The following is a 15,611-nucleotide window of genomic DNA, read 5'->3' as shown; positions in this document are numbered from 1 at the left end:
CTTCCTTCCTCTCTCTCTCTCTCTCTCTCTCTCTCTCTCTCTCTCTCTCTCTCTCTCTTTTCTTTCTTTTCCCCCCTTTTGGACTCAGGACTGAACCCGGAGACCTGCATTTGTTAGGCAAATGTTTGACTACTGAGATAAATCTTCAGCATGATTCATAATTTGATGGCATTATGATGGTAGAAACTCTCAAAATGTGGGTGTACTTAGTTTAAGTAGGTCATGAGGTATGTACCCAAGAAGAATATTTCTTGTCCATGTTTCTCCTTCTTCTTGGTCTTTCTCTCTCTTTACTGGTCATCCTTTTCTTCTCTCTTTGTCTTTTTCCCTCAACCTTACCCACTCTACCTTTGCTCCTTTCTTTTCCTGGCTCACATGATGTTGCCCTCAACTTAGTCAAAGAACCATGGATTGAGACCTCTGAAACAATGGGCTGAGAAATATGTGTAGACCCACCTTCCTTCCGAGGTATTTCCATCAGGCAATTTCTCACAGATAAACAAAGACTTATTTCCAATGTATGTGTCTCTCTCATTGGACCTGAATTTTCTGGAAAACAGACTCATACATTGTCATCTGTGTCAGCTGCTCAGTAAGTAGTGATTATAGAAGGCCACAATAGGGGAAAGCTGCAAGGTAGTCCAATGTGGTGCTTGGTGACTTAGCTGGGTTGTTAGTGCACCTATATTGAAATCTCACCTTTATTGCAGGCCAACCATGGGTGCGTTGGCTAGTCATTTACACTTTCTACTGTAAACTTTAACGTCCTTATCTGTAAAACGGAAAATTGACAGCAGCTTCATTATAAATTTGCTTGAAGGAAACCAATAAATAGCACAGTATTTTATATAAACCCATAATACCTTGAAAGAGAAAAGCTATTCCTGTTATAAAACATCCATGGAAAACTTCAAAAAGGTATAGATGTTGAGCAATCCAGGGTCTGCAGTCTACAAGTTGGTACAACCAGGTTTGCTGGCTGCCAGGCCTCTGTAGTTGTAGCAGAAAAGGTGCCATCAACAATTTGTAAACCATGAGCACAGCTCTGCTCTAATAGAAGCTTAGGTTAATACAGAGGTGGCCTATATTTGGCCCACAGGTCATGGTTTACCGACACTTACTAGGTTGTCTGAATATTAATCATTAATAAATGGAGCATATTGGAGATGATTGATCTAGGCGGTGAGAACTCAAAGGAATCCCTGTTCGGGGTGAGTTTCAGCATATGGCATATAAACTAGGCTCCTCTGAACGAGTCTCGAGATGGAATGCTATCGTTCTCTAAATGTGAGAAAGAAAAGGTTGGAGGTCTACGTTATAAAAGCACAGACCAAGGACTGAGTGGCAGGCGCAACACTGGGCTGTCTAGTCGCCAAGCTCTAGTTACATTTGCTAGTAGTCTCTTTCCCTCTCCTGAAATGGGATGTCAGCCTGTGTAGGAAATTGAAAGCACAAAGGTAGAGAATATTTAAAGAACTGATTAGGTACACATTAAAATGCTATTATTAATTTATGCTGATCCGTAAGCAGATTGGTCGCTTGAATTTGTGAGTCAGGCTTATGCCACGCTCCAACTCAGGAAACGATTTCCATTTCTCAAGTAAGGCATTAAGAGTCTGTCAGAAGAAATTATTCAGATGGTGGTAGTCCAGACTGGTAGTCATTATGGAACCGGTCAGAACTATTAAACACACCCATAATCTCCTTTAAATTACACTTTCTAACTTCAGTCCGACTTTGGATTTCTAATGGGTCTCATCCTTTTATGTTCCTAAGTTCTAACAGTTCCAACCAGAAGAACTAAAAATGCAGAGTAAAATACATGAGCAGGTTAAGAGGCAAGGCCAGATAAGTCAGTCTATTGACATCCTATAATTCCATCTGAAGTCACAGGAGCTGAGTGGATAAACTGATGTATTTTCCTTAGGGCCTTGTTAAAAAAAATAATGGTTCTTTGAACACATTCGAGACTTAAGGTACACCATTCATAACACAGATCCTGAAAGAAATCACCTGACGAACCGTGCTCATCAATGAATACACCAGGGATGATTGAGGTTTCTTTGCTCACACGTTAATATTTGAAAGCGAGAAAGAATCAGAGATGGCTTATTACTTGATTTAATAGAAAAGGGTTTAAAAAATAATGTGTTATGCTCAGCTCATTAAAAAAAAAGAAATTAGAATTGTTATTTGCCCATACCCAAGTGCAATTATCTATGCAATTCCAGTTTGTATAAATTCAGGTTTTATATCTGCTTATTTTCTAGACTCCTGTAAAATAAATGATGTGTAATGCTACCCTTGAAAAAAACGTCCAGAAAACTCGCCAGTCTTAACTGCTCTCCATGCCAGCTTCAGAAGAGCTTAAAAAGAATAAATTAGATCACTAAGCTTAATGAAACACAGAAAACTTTTCCTTTACAACAACAGCAACAACATAATTCTAGGCTAGCATTCCCATGGCTCTGTTAAGTGTTTAACATGCTGCATGACTTAGGAGCTGCCACTTGAAACATCAGGAAAAACCAAAACAACAACAAACCAGCTGCCTGTTATGACACAGCGTCAGACTGTAGACCACACCCTGAGTTTTAACATACACTATAATTAAGTATAAAGAAATCTGTATTAAAATAAAGAAATAAACTAAATATCCAATTTTAGGGTGGTCACCTCTGCCTCAATTTTGATTTCTTTCAAAAGATAGTAATGCCTACCCCATGAAGTCTTACAATAACTGAGTGGACTCTTACACGAAAATTTTTGGGCACAGTTAACAACAGGGACTGGAGAGATGGCTCAGTGGTGAGGAGACCACCCCGCTCTTCTGGAGTCCCAGCACCCATATCAGACTGCTCAAAACTGCATGCAGCTCTATTTCCAGTAGATGACCTAACACTCTCTTTTGGTCTCCACTGGCACCTACACAATTGTAGCACACAGATACACTAAATAAATAAATAAATGATAGATAGATAGATAGATAGATAGATGATAGATAGATAGATAGATAGATAGACAGATAAATTGATAGATAGATAGATAGATAGATAGATAGATAGATAGATAGATAGATAGATAGATCTTTCAGAAAAATGAAGTCAATGAGAATCAAAATTTAGAGATTGTCGGTGTGGATTCAGAATACATAGGAAGTTTAAACTCTAAGAAATTCTATAGGAAAGACAGCAGTGAACTTGTTTTTCTCACCCTCTTCTGGACCACATTTATGGTAAGCTATGTTCTTATTTGAAAGGTACAGAAGCCTAATGCCAGCAGGGTAAATACGATCATATTCAAGGGATGTTACATAGTGTGTAGAATCATGCATGCATCCAGAAGAACAATCCACCTTGATCTTCCAGGATGAGCTTCAAACCACACAGAGAAACAGCTTAAGGAACAGGTACTGTTGTTTCGAAGCAGCAAAGAACTCAGCGATTCACGGGTCGAGCAGTGACTGATTATGACAAGCACAGGTGCCTAAAAATCACTCCGCTTCCCAAAGATGAGTCTTTTCTGCCATCCTGCTCCAGAAAAAAAAAAAAATGGACCCTGCATCTTACCTTTGTCGTCTAGTGGCTCATTTTCTCGTCCATTAAATTGATGGAATCTAGGTCATGAGGCTATGTCCTAGTTCCAGAAGAAGCCATAGAGGAAGTAGGAACAAGTGAGATGGTTCAGTGGGCAGTGGCAATTGCTGCCAAATCTGACAGCCTTCCATTCCTGGAACCCACAAGGTGGAAGGAAAGAACGGCTCCCAAAGGTTGTTCTTTGACTTCCACACATGTGTCAAGACACATACACACACACACACACACACACACACACACAAAACCAAAATAAAGAAAAGTAATAAAGCTACTATAAATAGCATATGAAATGTGCTTGCCAAGAATGCACAAAGCTTAGAGTTCAGTGCAAGCCGTATCACCTCATGAAATCACGTGGGGTGGCACATGCTGGTAGTCCCAGGGCTTAGAACGTTGTGGCAGAAAGGTGAAAGCAAAGCAAAACAAAATAAAAAAAGTCATAGGCTTTTCCTACATAGCTGAACTCAAGGAAAAGTCCCAAAAGATAATAAATGTGCTTAGCACTCACTAAAATGGAAAGAGGAGCTGCTGCAGTGTACAATGCCCGCTCTTCTACTGCAGTAGGCAGCACAGTCTCAGAAGGCACAGCCAAGCACATTCACCCTCTAAGCAGAAAGCACCCACAGGCGTATTTACTTTTAAGCTAAACTGGGGAGATTTTAATTTAAAATAGTTGCTTCCCTATGCACCTACAGATCTTAGACCACTCTGGGCGGTCTGGGCTTGGAGAGTCACTCTACGTAAAACAGAAATCGCTGAGGAAATCAGTCAGAAAAAGGGCTTGGGGTTAAGGGAAAGAAGAAGAGAAGACTGTGGACTTTCCTCTGTGGACTTGACTCATCCTCAGTATTATACAGATAGAACCTGCTCCATTGTTTCCCACACACCCTTTCATTACCTCGTGTCCTACTTACGAACGCAACTGCGCCCGAAGCACTATACCTGTAGACTAAAAGGGAGGGAGTGGAGCAAAGAGAACAACAAAAAGGCTTAGATACAGGAGGACTTCTCTCACCAGAGTGCAGTTGTTGTGTGCCTCAGAGCCAAACACAGACAGTAAAAAACCAGACGAGCTGATGGGCTTTGGCAACCATCAATAGGAGTGTGTGTGTGTGTGTGTGTGTGTGTGTGTGTGTGTGTGTGTGTGTATGTTATAGTGGAATCAGATGTAATACATCTGGGAAATCCAAATACATTTTCACAAATATTACAACTTTAGAAGGTGCTGAGAAAGCTAATCCCAAAGCTCTATAAGAGAAAAGACTCAGAGAACAGGCAGCAGTAATACGCCAGGTAAACCTGTTAGCAGAAGTAGGGTTCAACAACACTTGAGATGAGCCCAGAGGGCAGAACCCCAAACTTTTAATATGAAAGCACATTATGAAGATTATATATGGTCACAGGAAGGCAAAAAGACACCCATGGTTAAAGTAAATAGACAGACTGAGCTAGACTGAGCTCCTGAGCAATTTACACATGTAAGTGCAATTTACACATGTAAGTGCAATTTACACATGTAAGTGCAATTTACACATGTAAGTGTGCAGGCATAACCAAGAATATGAAACCTCAATGATTATTTTGAATAAACCAGAAATGTTTGGGGGTAACTGAAACTGAGACATTTGAGGGAGCAATCATGCTCCCTAGAGAATCCACAGGGAGCGTTCATTCAGGCAGGCTGCACAGAAAAGCTGATTTAGTAAAGATCATTGTTCTTTTCTTTGAATTTAGTGTAAAAAGAGATAATTTAAAGATTAGATACACCACTATATAACTATAATTATAACTATACACACACACACATATATATATATTCTTTTAGAATTCATTAGTCAGTCAGGTGCTACCATATTGTTCAAGCAATAACAACAGGTAGAAAGGCTCTCACAGAAATTTGCTGCAAAAAATGTAAGGCTAAGACAGAAAACCCTCCTTAGCAATGGAGTCAGCAGCAGGACGGAGGGGGGTTTCAATCACTAGCTCTAGTTTCATTTAAGAAAGGGCAAGGCTGCTGCTGTGCACAGGATTTCTACCAGATGCATCCGTGAGGGTAAGCCAGAGGGTGTGGCTTTGGTTCGTTAGCAGTTTTGAAGATGTAAAAGGAGAACAATGGAAATCAGATGTTCGTTGCCAGATGATTATGATGTCATGCAAGAGACCTCTAATTGTTTAAAGATTTCCTTTATAAAAAAAAAAGCTTTCTATTGGACATGTCTCCTGCTCCCAAACGCCATCAAAGAAGGAACTGTTTGCTGGCCCCAAAGGCTGCTATTTCAGGACCAAACAGCAGTCTTATCTGGGACTCGCTGTGAAAGGTTGCAATGCTGCATTCCACAGTCAGCAGAAGTTTATCTCAGACCGGTGAGGAGCTTGGCACTCGACTTTGTCAACCATGCGTATTATTTCAGAGGCTCCTAATATTGACGGTGAACGTTAACCCAGTGTCCGCAAGTCCTTCGCTTTAGGATGCTCACGAGGGTGACTTCAGGGGCATGGCTTACAGAGAAGTAGAATGTGGATTGTGTGTTTCACCGCCAGGTCTGGTACTCTCTTGGGCACTTTACTTGTGGAGTTGCATGTCCTGTCTCCCACACTTGTCTGCAGTCTGTCTTCTAACTTAAGACTAGTGGAAGCCGGGCGGTGGTGGCGCACGCCTTTAATCCCAGCACTCGGGAGGCAGAGGCAGGCGGATCTCTGTGAGTTCGAGACCAGCCTGGTCTACAGAGCTAGTTCCAGGACAGGCTCCAAAGCCACAGAGAAACCCTGTCTCGAAAAAACCAAAAAAAAAAAAAAAAAAAGACTAGTGGAGATTTGGAGGATTAGAAAAGCTGTGCTTAAGTAGGAGGGTCAGCCAGACCCTACGTTAAGGAACATAGTGTTCTCGACAATATACAGTTTGACGCTGCAGCACTTGAACCAAGAATGCCAGCGTGAAGGGAGGAAAACAAAGTTAAGAAAGTTTGTAGACCCCAAAGCAATTCCAGCCCTCCCTATAGCTCATATCCTCCTCTCGTTTTCGTTACTTGTCAATCACTATTCAGCAGACTATAGAATTTACTTATGCTGTGTTATGGTTATCTGTGAAGACAAGACTGGTCTGTTTTACAGATACCTGCAGGTCCAAGCGCAGAAAGCTTGACCGGTGCGGAAGGAATACTTATTCAATGAAAGAGTAATAAAAGACAACTTCCTCATAGAAATCATTCAGTCCAGTGTAGCCTTAGCTATTAAAAGTAATCCAGAAACTCGTGTCTCCTTGTGCCTAGATGAAGAGTTCACAAAAGAAAAAAAGGAGAAAAGGAAGGAAGGAAGGAAGGAAGGAAGGAAGGAAGGAAGGAAGGAAGGAAGGAAGGAAGAAAAGGAAAGAAAGAAAGGATATGAAGGAAAATGCCTCAGGGAAAACAGCGAGCATGTTAGTTCCTATTTTGGAATGAAAAAGAAAATCCAGGCTAACAACCAGGGAAAGACTGCAGTTGTTAAACTTCTGTGTGCTAAGATCCAAAGGAAGAATAATATGAAATGGGCAATTAAGGACTGAAAGAGCCGGAGAAATGCATAAAACATGAGAGCCGTTTTAAAAAGGACAACACGGGGATCTGAAGCACAACAACCTCTACATACAAGATAATCCTAGCGACAGCACATAGATGGGCCAGCTGCTGAGAGTGCCCTGGAAATCACTGTAACAAAAAACTACTTCAAGAAGGAGCCCGTCAGTTGTAGTGATATGTTGTTTGTGCTTTAACAAATAAAATTTGCCTGAAAGACCAGAGAAGCAGAGCAGGGAGCCACTAGTTCTTACCTGTACGACACATCCTCAGAACCAAGGGGACAAGACCCTGTCTCTATGGATCCTCAAACTGAATGCTGCCTCTAAAAACCTTAGACTGAACCCTGAGCTCCTGTCTCCTCCCATTGTATTCCTCTCTCTGCCCAGCCTTACCACTTCCCATCGTCACCTTCCTAGTGCTGGAATTAAAGGGGTGAGCCACCACTCTTTGACTCTGTTTCTCTTTTGGACTGATTCAATCGAGTGTGGCCCAGGGTGGCCTTAAACTCAACAGAGACCCTTCTGCCTCTGTCTCCCAAGTGCTGGGGTTAAAGGGGTGAGCCACCACTGCCTGGCCTCTATGGCTGACTAGTGTGATCTTCAGGCAAGCTTTGTTTGTTAAAGCACAAACAAAATATCACCACAATCTGTGGGACAGCCAACTCCCTTTCCCTTTTTCTCTTCGTGTGAGTCAAATAGTAGCTTAATCTTCTCGAGTTATTTCGTATATTTTCAAATAAACTTTGTTTTCAAATTCTGTAATCTTGAGCAAGGTCATTTTCCCGTAGGAATACAGGTAATGTTTAAATCAAAGTAAACATATCTAACAAAACATTTTATTTCTTCTACCTATTTTAAAATATATAGCTAGATTTCAGATATATAATAGATTATCATATCTATAGACAGACTACTATGTAACAGAATATCTCCAACCCACTTTTAATGTTGGCTAGTCAAGAAATTTCCCCCACAATTCTCTGGGGGCATGTACAAATGTCTATAATGAAGTCTACATATGAACTCCATAGGTAAAGAGACAATACCTGTGTTATGCACACCTGAATCCCAAACAATTATCAAATGCTTGGGCTTCATAAAAATCTGAATATCTGTTTTACACTAATTAACAAAATTAGAACAACCACGACTGAAACGATGTAGATTGAAATCCTAACAATCTAAAAGAAGTATTTAAATTCACACAGAAAATTTCAAAAAAAAAAATACAACAAACTCAGGTGATGACTACGCTAAGTGTTCTATGTTGATTATTTTCTGATGACTACATGAATGCATGACCTAAATTAGTATACATATTAAATGTCAATTAAAAGTGAAATGAATTAAGCAAATTCACTTTGAAAGATGATTTCTTCTAATACTGAGATTTAAAGAGAAACGATAAAGGGAGCTGGGAGTGAGAGTAGAAAAGAAAACTTGCACTAACAAATCAGAGATTAGAGTCGGGCACAATTTGAAGTGCAATGCGTTTTGTGCCGCAAAGGATCCTGGGTCTTCCAGCCTTGTATCTGCTACCCCTTCTTGGTACTTTCCAATTTCCCAGAAGAATCATAAGTGCCAAGTTCTGCTATGTGCTCCACATTGGTACTCTTCTCTTTTTTATCCTATTATTTGAGTATTTCCAACGTGGTGGTCCTATATTATTGTCATCTCTTCATTCACATGACAAAGTGGGACACCTGGCATGCAGGGGAGTGGCTTTAAGAGGCGCAGTATGAATTTAAGAATACGACAACATAGGATGTCACATCCATTTCTTTCATTTCCTATGGAATCATAGGACAGTGTAAGGACTAAATAGAAGTACACCTGTAAAACACACCTGGTGCATAGTAAGCTCACAAAAGTTGTGCACAGTTATAAACTATGATCAGTGTGGCCATGTACAAGTGGTTTTGCTTTGTTAGTCATAATCGTCTTAAATAGTAGATAACAATTTCTTTCCAATGCACTCATTACCTTGCCATGAGACAGAGGGTAAAGCAATTTGCAAACTCTATATCACTGGACAGAAACATCACAGTAATCTATAACAATGATAATGGTTATGTGTCCAGCTCTTTGTGAATCTTACTCTACTAAACTCACTGTTTAATGTGCCATTACCTTGGCTGACGTTTCAAACCATCCTACGAAACCGTGCTCCTTGCAGAACTGGTCCATCTTGAGTCCATTGTTCACAAGCACGTCCTTTCCCTGGTCACATTTGTTGGCCAATAAAACCACCGACACTGGCTTACCATTAGGGAGAGTTAACTTTGAGTCTAAATCATTTTTCCACTTTGCCACTGCTTCAAATGTGGCTGGCCTGGTGACATCGAAGACAATAAATGCTCCCATAGCTTCTCGGTAATAGACTCTTGTCATGTTTCCAAATCTTTCTTGACCTGTCACCAAAAAGAAACAGAATTCAGAAAGTTATTAAAATTGGAATCATAATATACACTACACTAGAGATTCATGGGGCCTGCAAAATGAGCAGAAGATGCAATAGAGAGAACTATTGCTAATCTTTAAAGAGTGGGTGAATATACAATAATGTAGTTCTGCTATTTCATCTTTACAGCCAGAAGGAGATCTTTCATTTTAAAGACTGGGATTTTGTTTGCTGGGCCTGAGAGATGGCTCAGCAGTTAAAGACTCTTGCTGTTTAGCCTTAAGTCATGCATTTGCTCCCCAGATCCTCTATGTTAAATGGAGAAAATAAACTCCCAAAGCTTATTCTCTGACCTTCACAAGTGTGCAACAATATGTGTGCTTGTGTGTGCGTGCTTGTGTGTTCACACACAAGCATACAAAATAAGTAAATAACTTGAAAAATTATGAAATATTTATTGAGAAAGCACAGTGCAGTGTGTAATATACTATAACTCTGCTTATACAGTACCTCAATACCTGTATGTGACTATTTACACTAAATTAATTAATGCTGAATAAAATTTCAAATTCACGCTACAAGTCACAGTAGTTAGCTACATTTAAAATGTTCAGTAACTACACTTAGTCTTCTTTGAAGTTCAGGGTAAAATGACAGATCGAAAATTGTGTCTGAGCCTGTTGATGGTGGTTCATGCTTTTAATCCCAGCACTTGGAATGCAGAGGCAGGTGAATCTTTTTAAGTCAGAGGCCAACCTTGTCAAAAGCAGTTCCAGGACAGCCAGAGCTGTTACATAGAGAAACCCTGTATCTAAAAGAATAAATACAAGACAAAACAAAACACAAACAAATAAAAACAAAACAAGAAGCAATGTCTGTGGGATTGGATAACAAAAAAAAATGTTACTATATAAAACAGTTGATTTTGTTCCTGTAAAAGAGAGAGCTATGAAAAACAGAAGAATACTTGGTAGGTTTTTGCCCATAAAGCAGTAGCCAAGCCAGCACTCCAGCCGAGCCACATGACCTGTATGTACCCTGACAAATTTAGCTGTAGCTGCCTGGGAAGCGGGTTCCTAGGCAACCAACAGTGGAAGAGGTAGAGAGAGAGACAGTCGAGGTTTCAGAAACAAGAGGGCAGGCACAGCTTTCAGCAAAAAGTGGCCAGTGTAGAGCCAGCTGCGGAGGCAGAGGACGTGTGCAGAGCTTGTAAAGCCAAGAGGAGCTCAGCATGCTCACACCCACACCTGCCCATTGCCCTGATGAGCTCTAAAGCTCGCTCACAGGAAGTGGAAGTGCAATATTCTGATGGGTGCAAGAAAGCTTCAAGCAACACAGGCTGGAGATAACATCGTGAGTGTGGAACCTGAAGTTGAAACTTCTCTACAATCCCCAATCTATACTCCTGCCACTGCTTAGACAAGCTATTGAACTTGGTATGGTATTCAGGAGACTCAATAGAAGGTAAACACGAGCAAGCAGGTCTTCCAAACTCCTTCACAATCTCAGTCATAGAAAGTTCCGACAAAAAGTACCATCTTCAAAACATCAGAGACAAAGTTGCAATTTGACAGTAAGTGTCACAAACTGAGAATTATGGCAGAAAGTGGACTTTAGCCATACAATTTTCTCTCACAAGGACAAACTGACATAACTTGTTTGAATTATTGACACTATAAATCTCCCCTAAATCACCAATGAAGACTGTTTCAAAAGACAATACAAGGTCAAGGAGAAACCACATCCTCTTAACTACACTTAAAATGACTTCTGTTTCACAGAAGAGCTATTATTATTACAACTTTTATACATTAATTTTTGTTTTTGTGTTTTAACCAGAGTCTCAGGGATTTTTGTTTTTAATAAGCTTTTATGACTGTCCTTCCTTCCTCTTTACCTACTCTAAAATATTTCCTCTGGCAATTCTCATATTTCATATCATTTCCTTCTTATCATTCTATCTTTCTGACTTTCACATTCTCTCCTCACCCCACTCTTAAATATTTCCTCTAAATGCATTCCAAAATATAGTCCCTTAGCAAGTATCCTAGAGGCACCATCTCTGAGCTCTATCAGTATTTAAGCAAGAGTACAAATTATCTTCTAGTGAACATTAAAGTTGAGATTGCCACTATATCTACAACTGCGGTTGGTTACTCTCTACACAGCATTATAAAACATAACCCTAAGTAAAGACATCTCACCAGAGAACTAACCTGAAAATGAAAGCAATAAAACAAATAGGGAAAAATGAAAACTGGGAATACCTCTCTTTTAACGGAAGCATGGGTCACAAATGCATGAAACCATCCTCTCTGACACTTCCAAAAGCTCCCAACTCCTCAGCATCAGAAACCAACTTCCTGCGAGATTTGACTGTTGTCGCATTACAGCAGGGCTACATTCCCAGTCATTATCCTCAGTGTAAAATGAGAAAACTGAGAATTGGAACATGTGTGTGCAGCTTGCCCATGTAAAATAGACCACAAGCTTACAAAACCAGAATTCAAACCTCAGCTACCTGAATCCAAAGCCATGTTATCCATTAACATCAAGTACTGTCAGCTTCTAAGCCACACTCTTGAGCTAACTTGACTCCAGATTTATGTTCTACAAACAGCCAACTCAATCCAATTTTACAGAGACTTGCTGGATGTCTGTGGAATCTGTGCTAGTCTCTGGTCTGTGTCCTTACAATGTACCAGTGAACCAGTCTCTCCATTAAGGAGTCTACAGTCCATTAGACAAAGAAATAATCTTGCTATTGAAGAAAATCGTTTCCTTTAAAGAATAAAGATTGGTTTGGGAATTAGTTGCAGTCAGCCAGAAGCAGTTTTGCTCTGAAAATCTTCCTAATGAGTATTGGCAAGTTTCTTATACTTTCTCAATTAAGCTCTCCTCATCTGGAAAGTGTCCCTAAGACTATGAAGATCAGTTTTGTGCAGATGGAAGGCATTAACTAAGCACCCAACAGTCAAAATTTCTCTACTATGCTGAAAATATAATAGAAATATAAGTTCTAAAAAACAGTTTTAGATCAGAATTTAAGACAAAAACACTTAGGTACTTCAGCAGAGACAAAAAGTGAGCAAAATCCTATTACCTCTAATTATGTCTGCTAGTGATTTCTGGAGGCAGGGACTAACGAAGGATGGATTCTTATTTTATGAGTCCCAAATCTTTATTTACATGAATCATAAAATTATACAAATCAGAATAAAAAATAGGTATGCATCACTTTCCTTAGAAATAATAAACTACTAAAAATGCAATGTATTTAGGAAAGTGGATGCCAATATAACATCAAAAATACTTTAGATAACCTTAGAACACAAGATTTTGTGCTGGTGAATTTTAACATAACGTAGTGAATGTTTTGTAGATGATTTTCACATTGCTATTAAAGAAACCGTGCTTCCCTAAGTACATCATGGGAAGGGATGGAACTAGCCGGCTCTTGCCTTAGTATCTGAGCATCTGCTCACGAATGTGTGCTGGAGAGCAGCATTTCATCAAGACCAGCATGTGACAAGCTGACATTTCTTACATAGGTTGCACCACAGAGAAAGTGAAAACTGTTTCTCACAGTCATCCAGTCAATGAAGGGAAGAGTAAAACGTTTTTCATATGACGTGCAACCTACGGATGAACTTTCCTTTTTCCCCAATGACCCCTTCTTTATTCTTTTTTAATGCATGATACAAATAATGACCTCCTTTGATACTGTTCAGGGTGGGGCAGGACATTTCAGGACAAAAAGGAAAGAAGCCTTCTGTGATCATTCAGAATTCTGAGGGCCTCTAGGCTTGTTAAGGAAGTCTTATGATCTCTCTAGAGAGCTAACTAGATGAAGGGCAGTCACGGGTTATTTAACAATCTACTTGTCCAGGGGTTTGCAAAGTAGGTGGCTCCCAAGAATGGTGACCTTACACTAACATACGGACAAGGATAATATTCAGACTGTGCAAAGAGCAACATATTAGGTATTCTACCCTGACTGGCATTTTCAAAGGACAATGTGCATGGAAGGGTGTGAATGAACACAGCAGAAACAAGGAGAAGGCAACTTCCCTAGAGAGAAAAGACCTTTGTATGTGGAGGTCATTGGGTTAAGCCACTGGGAAAGTTGGTATTTTTGACATTCCGGAAAGGGGTCACAGGCAGACCAGAGCATTTCTGGGTCTCACATCATATCCTTCATCAGGTGACAGTCCTCTGTGCACTTCTTGGTAAAAGTGGGAATCATGTGACTCTTAGCGAGTGCCTACTTGAAGGTAGAATAGAGACTTGTCTAATCTAGCCTAAGTAAATTTTCTTTAAAGCAAAGCAAAGACTATAATTCAAAACCCATCTCTGCCATAACAGTAATCACTCAACACACATTTACTGGACAGATACTTAACTCTGTGCTTCTGAAATGTAGGCCTTCTGGTCATGAGAAGTTTCTTAAGCAAAGAGAGTTATACTTGGCTTGTCTACTAAAAATGGCCTGCTCCACCAGGTGGAGGTCTTCTCTCCTGGCCTCTAAACACAGCCCATCATGGTATGGATATAGCTCATGATTCTGCGCCCAGCCTAAGGGATGGGAAATTGTAAACTCATTTATTTAAGGAGTCAGAAGACATGGGCCTTAACGTTATCACCATTAATCTTAAACAAATCAAGAGAGCTTTAAATGAATATGTCTCTCTCTGAATCTGAGTTTTCTGCTGTGGGAAATGAAATTGATAAGGTTGATTGCTAAGGCCCCCTTAGTTGCTCTTTGCTAAGATTTAGTCAAACCTTGACTCTGTTTTCTGTCACTTGAAATGATTCCCTTGGTGTCATAAGCGCAGGCAAAAAGAAATACAAATGTTACAACCATAATGTGTATTTAATGGTATTTTCACTTAATAATGAGTGTTCTTCTTGTTGGTTTTCTGGGACAGTGATAAGACACTAATCAAATCAACCCAGAGAAAAGGGGTTTATTTTGCATACAAGTTCATCTTCAAAGGCAGTCAAGGCGGGAAGGAAAGGCAGGAATCTGGAGTCAGTAACGGAAGCAGAGATCACTGAGAAATGCTGCTTCCCAGCTTGTTTTAAGGCTCTGAATCCACTAGCACTTACAGAGTCTGAGCCCCCCTTCCCACACTAGGCTAGGCCCACCCACACCAATTAGCAGTTGAGGATCCCTCTTCCTAGGTGATTTTAGGCATCTGTCAAGTTGGCAGCTGAAGATAACTATAACAATCAATACCCAAAATGTTCTCACTAAGAACAGCCAAGCAATGAGTCTCCCAAACAGGCATAAAACCTAAGCGGAAGTATAGAAGGTTATAATCTACAAACCATTCATTACTTCATGTCTAATTTCACCAGTCTATAATCTTATGTTCAAAATGTATCTGAAGTATTTTTTGAGGTTATACTGGCATGCATTTTACTAAATATATTGCATTTTCAGTATTTTATTTTTCAAAGAAAAATGATGTACAACTACTTTTGTTCTGATATATGTATGTGTATATGTGTATAATTTTATGATTCAATGTAAAATAAGGATTGGGCTCATAAAATAAAAATGCCCCTTCATTAGTCCCTGCCACCAGCAATCACTAGTAGACAGAATTAGAGGCAATAGGATTTTGTTCACATTTTTGCCTCTGCTTAAGTACTTGTAATACTGCTTTGTCTTAAACTTTGATCCAAATCCCTATTTTTAGAACCTATATCATATTTTTATTAAGTTTTAAACATACTAAAGAAATTTTGACTATCATGTTTCAGCTACTTTTACAAATTATCTCACTTCCTTCCAAATGTTCTATGGCCCAGTCCTATTTGAAAATTCATCTTCCTAAGAACCTTAGGCAGCTTTTATGTGAGCATCAGGGATTTGAACTTGGGTCCTCACATTTACACAGCAATCATTCTTCCTCTCTGAACCATCTCCCCAAACCCACATCATCGTCTCATCCTCCGTCATGATTACCTATTACGATGTGTCTTCATGCTTCTGCCTCACTTGCGGCCCTGAAATTTTTCGGGAGCAGGTAAGGATGTGTTGTAAAGCCTGAGG

General features: G+C 39.8%; 1 protein-coding gene across 1 annotated transcript in view; it reads right to left on the bottom strand.

Annotated features, from left to right (window-relative positions):
* The window catches only part of Rab38 (RAB38, member RAS oncogene family), a 50,037-nt gene that overhangs the window by 21,980 nt on the left and 12,446 nt on the right, over positions 1–15,611 (bottom strand). Inside the window, exon 2 of the mRNA XM_005357619.2 lies at positions 9,280–9,560. Coding sequence (XP_005357676.1) covers positions 9,280–9,560 — 281 coding nt within the window. The remainder of the gene's footprint in view (positions 1–9,279; positions 9,561–15,611) is intronic.

This window comes from Microtus ochrogaster, chromosome 22, assembly GCF_000317375.1.
Source record: "Microtus ochrogaster isolate Prairie Vole_2 chromosome 22, MicOch1.0, whole genome shotgun sequence".
Taxonomy (NCBI): Eukaryota; Metazoa; Chordata; class Mammalia; order Rodentia; family Cricetidae; genus Microtus; species Microtus ochrogaster.
The sequence above is the reverse complement of the archived record's forward strand: the minus strand, read 5'-3'. Positions and strand labels throughout refer to the sequence as shown.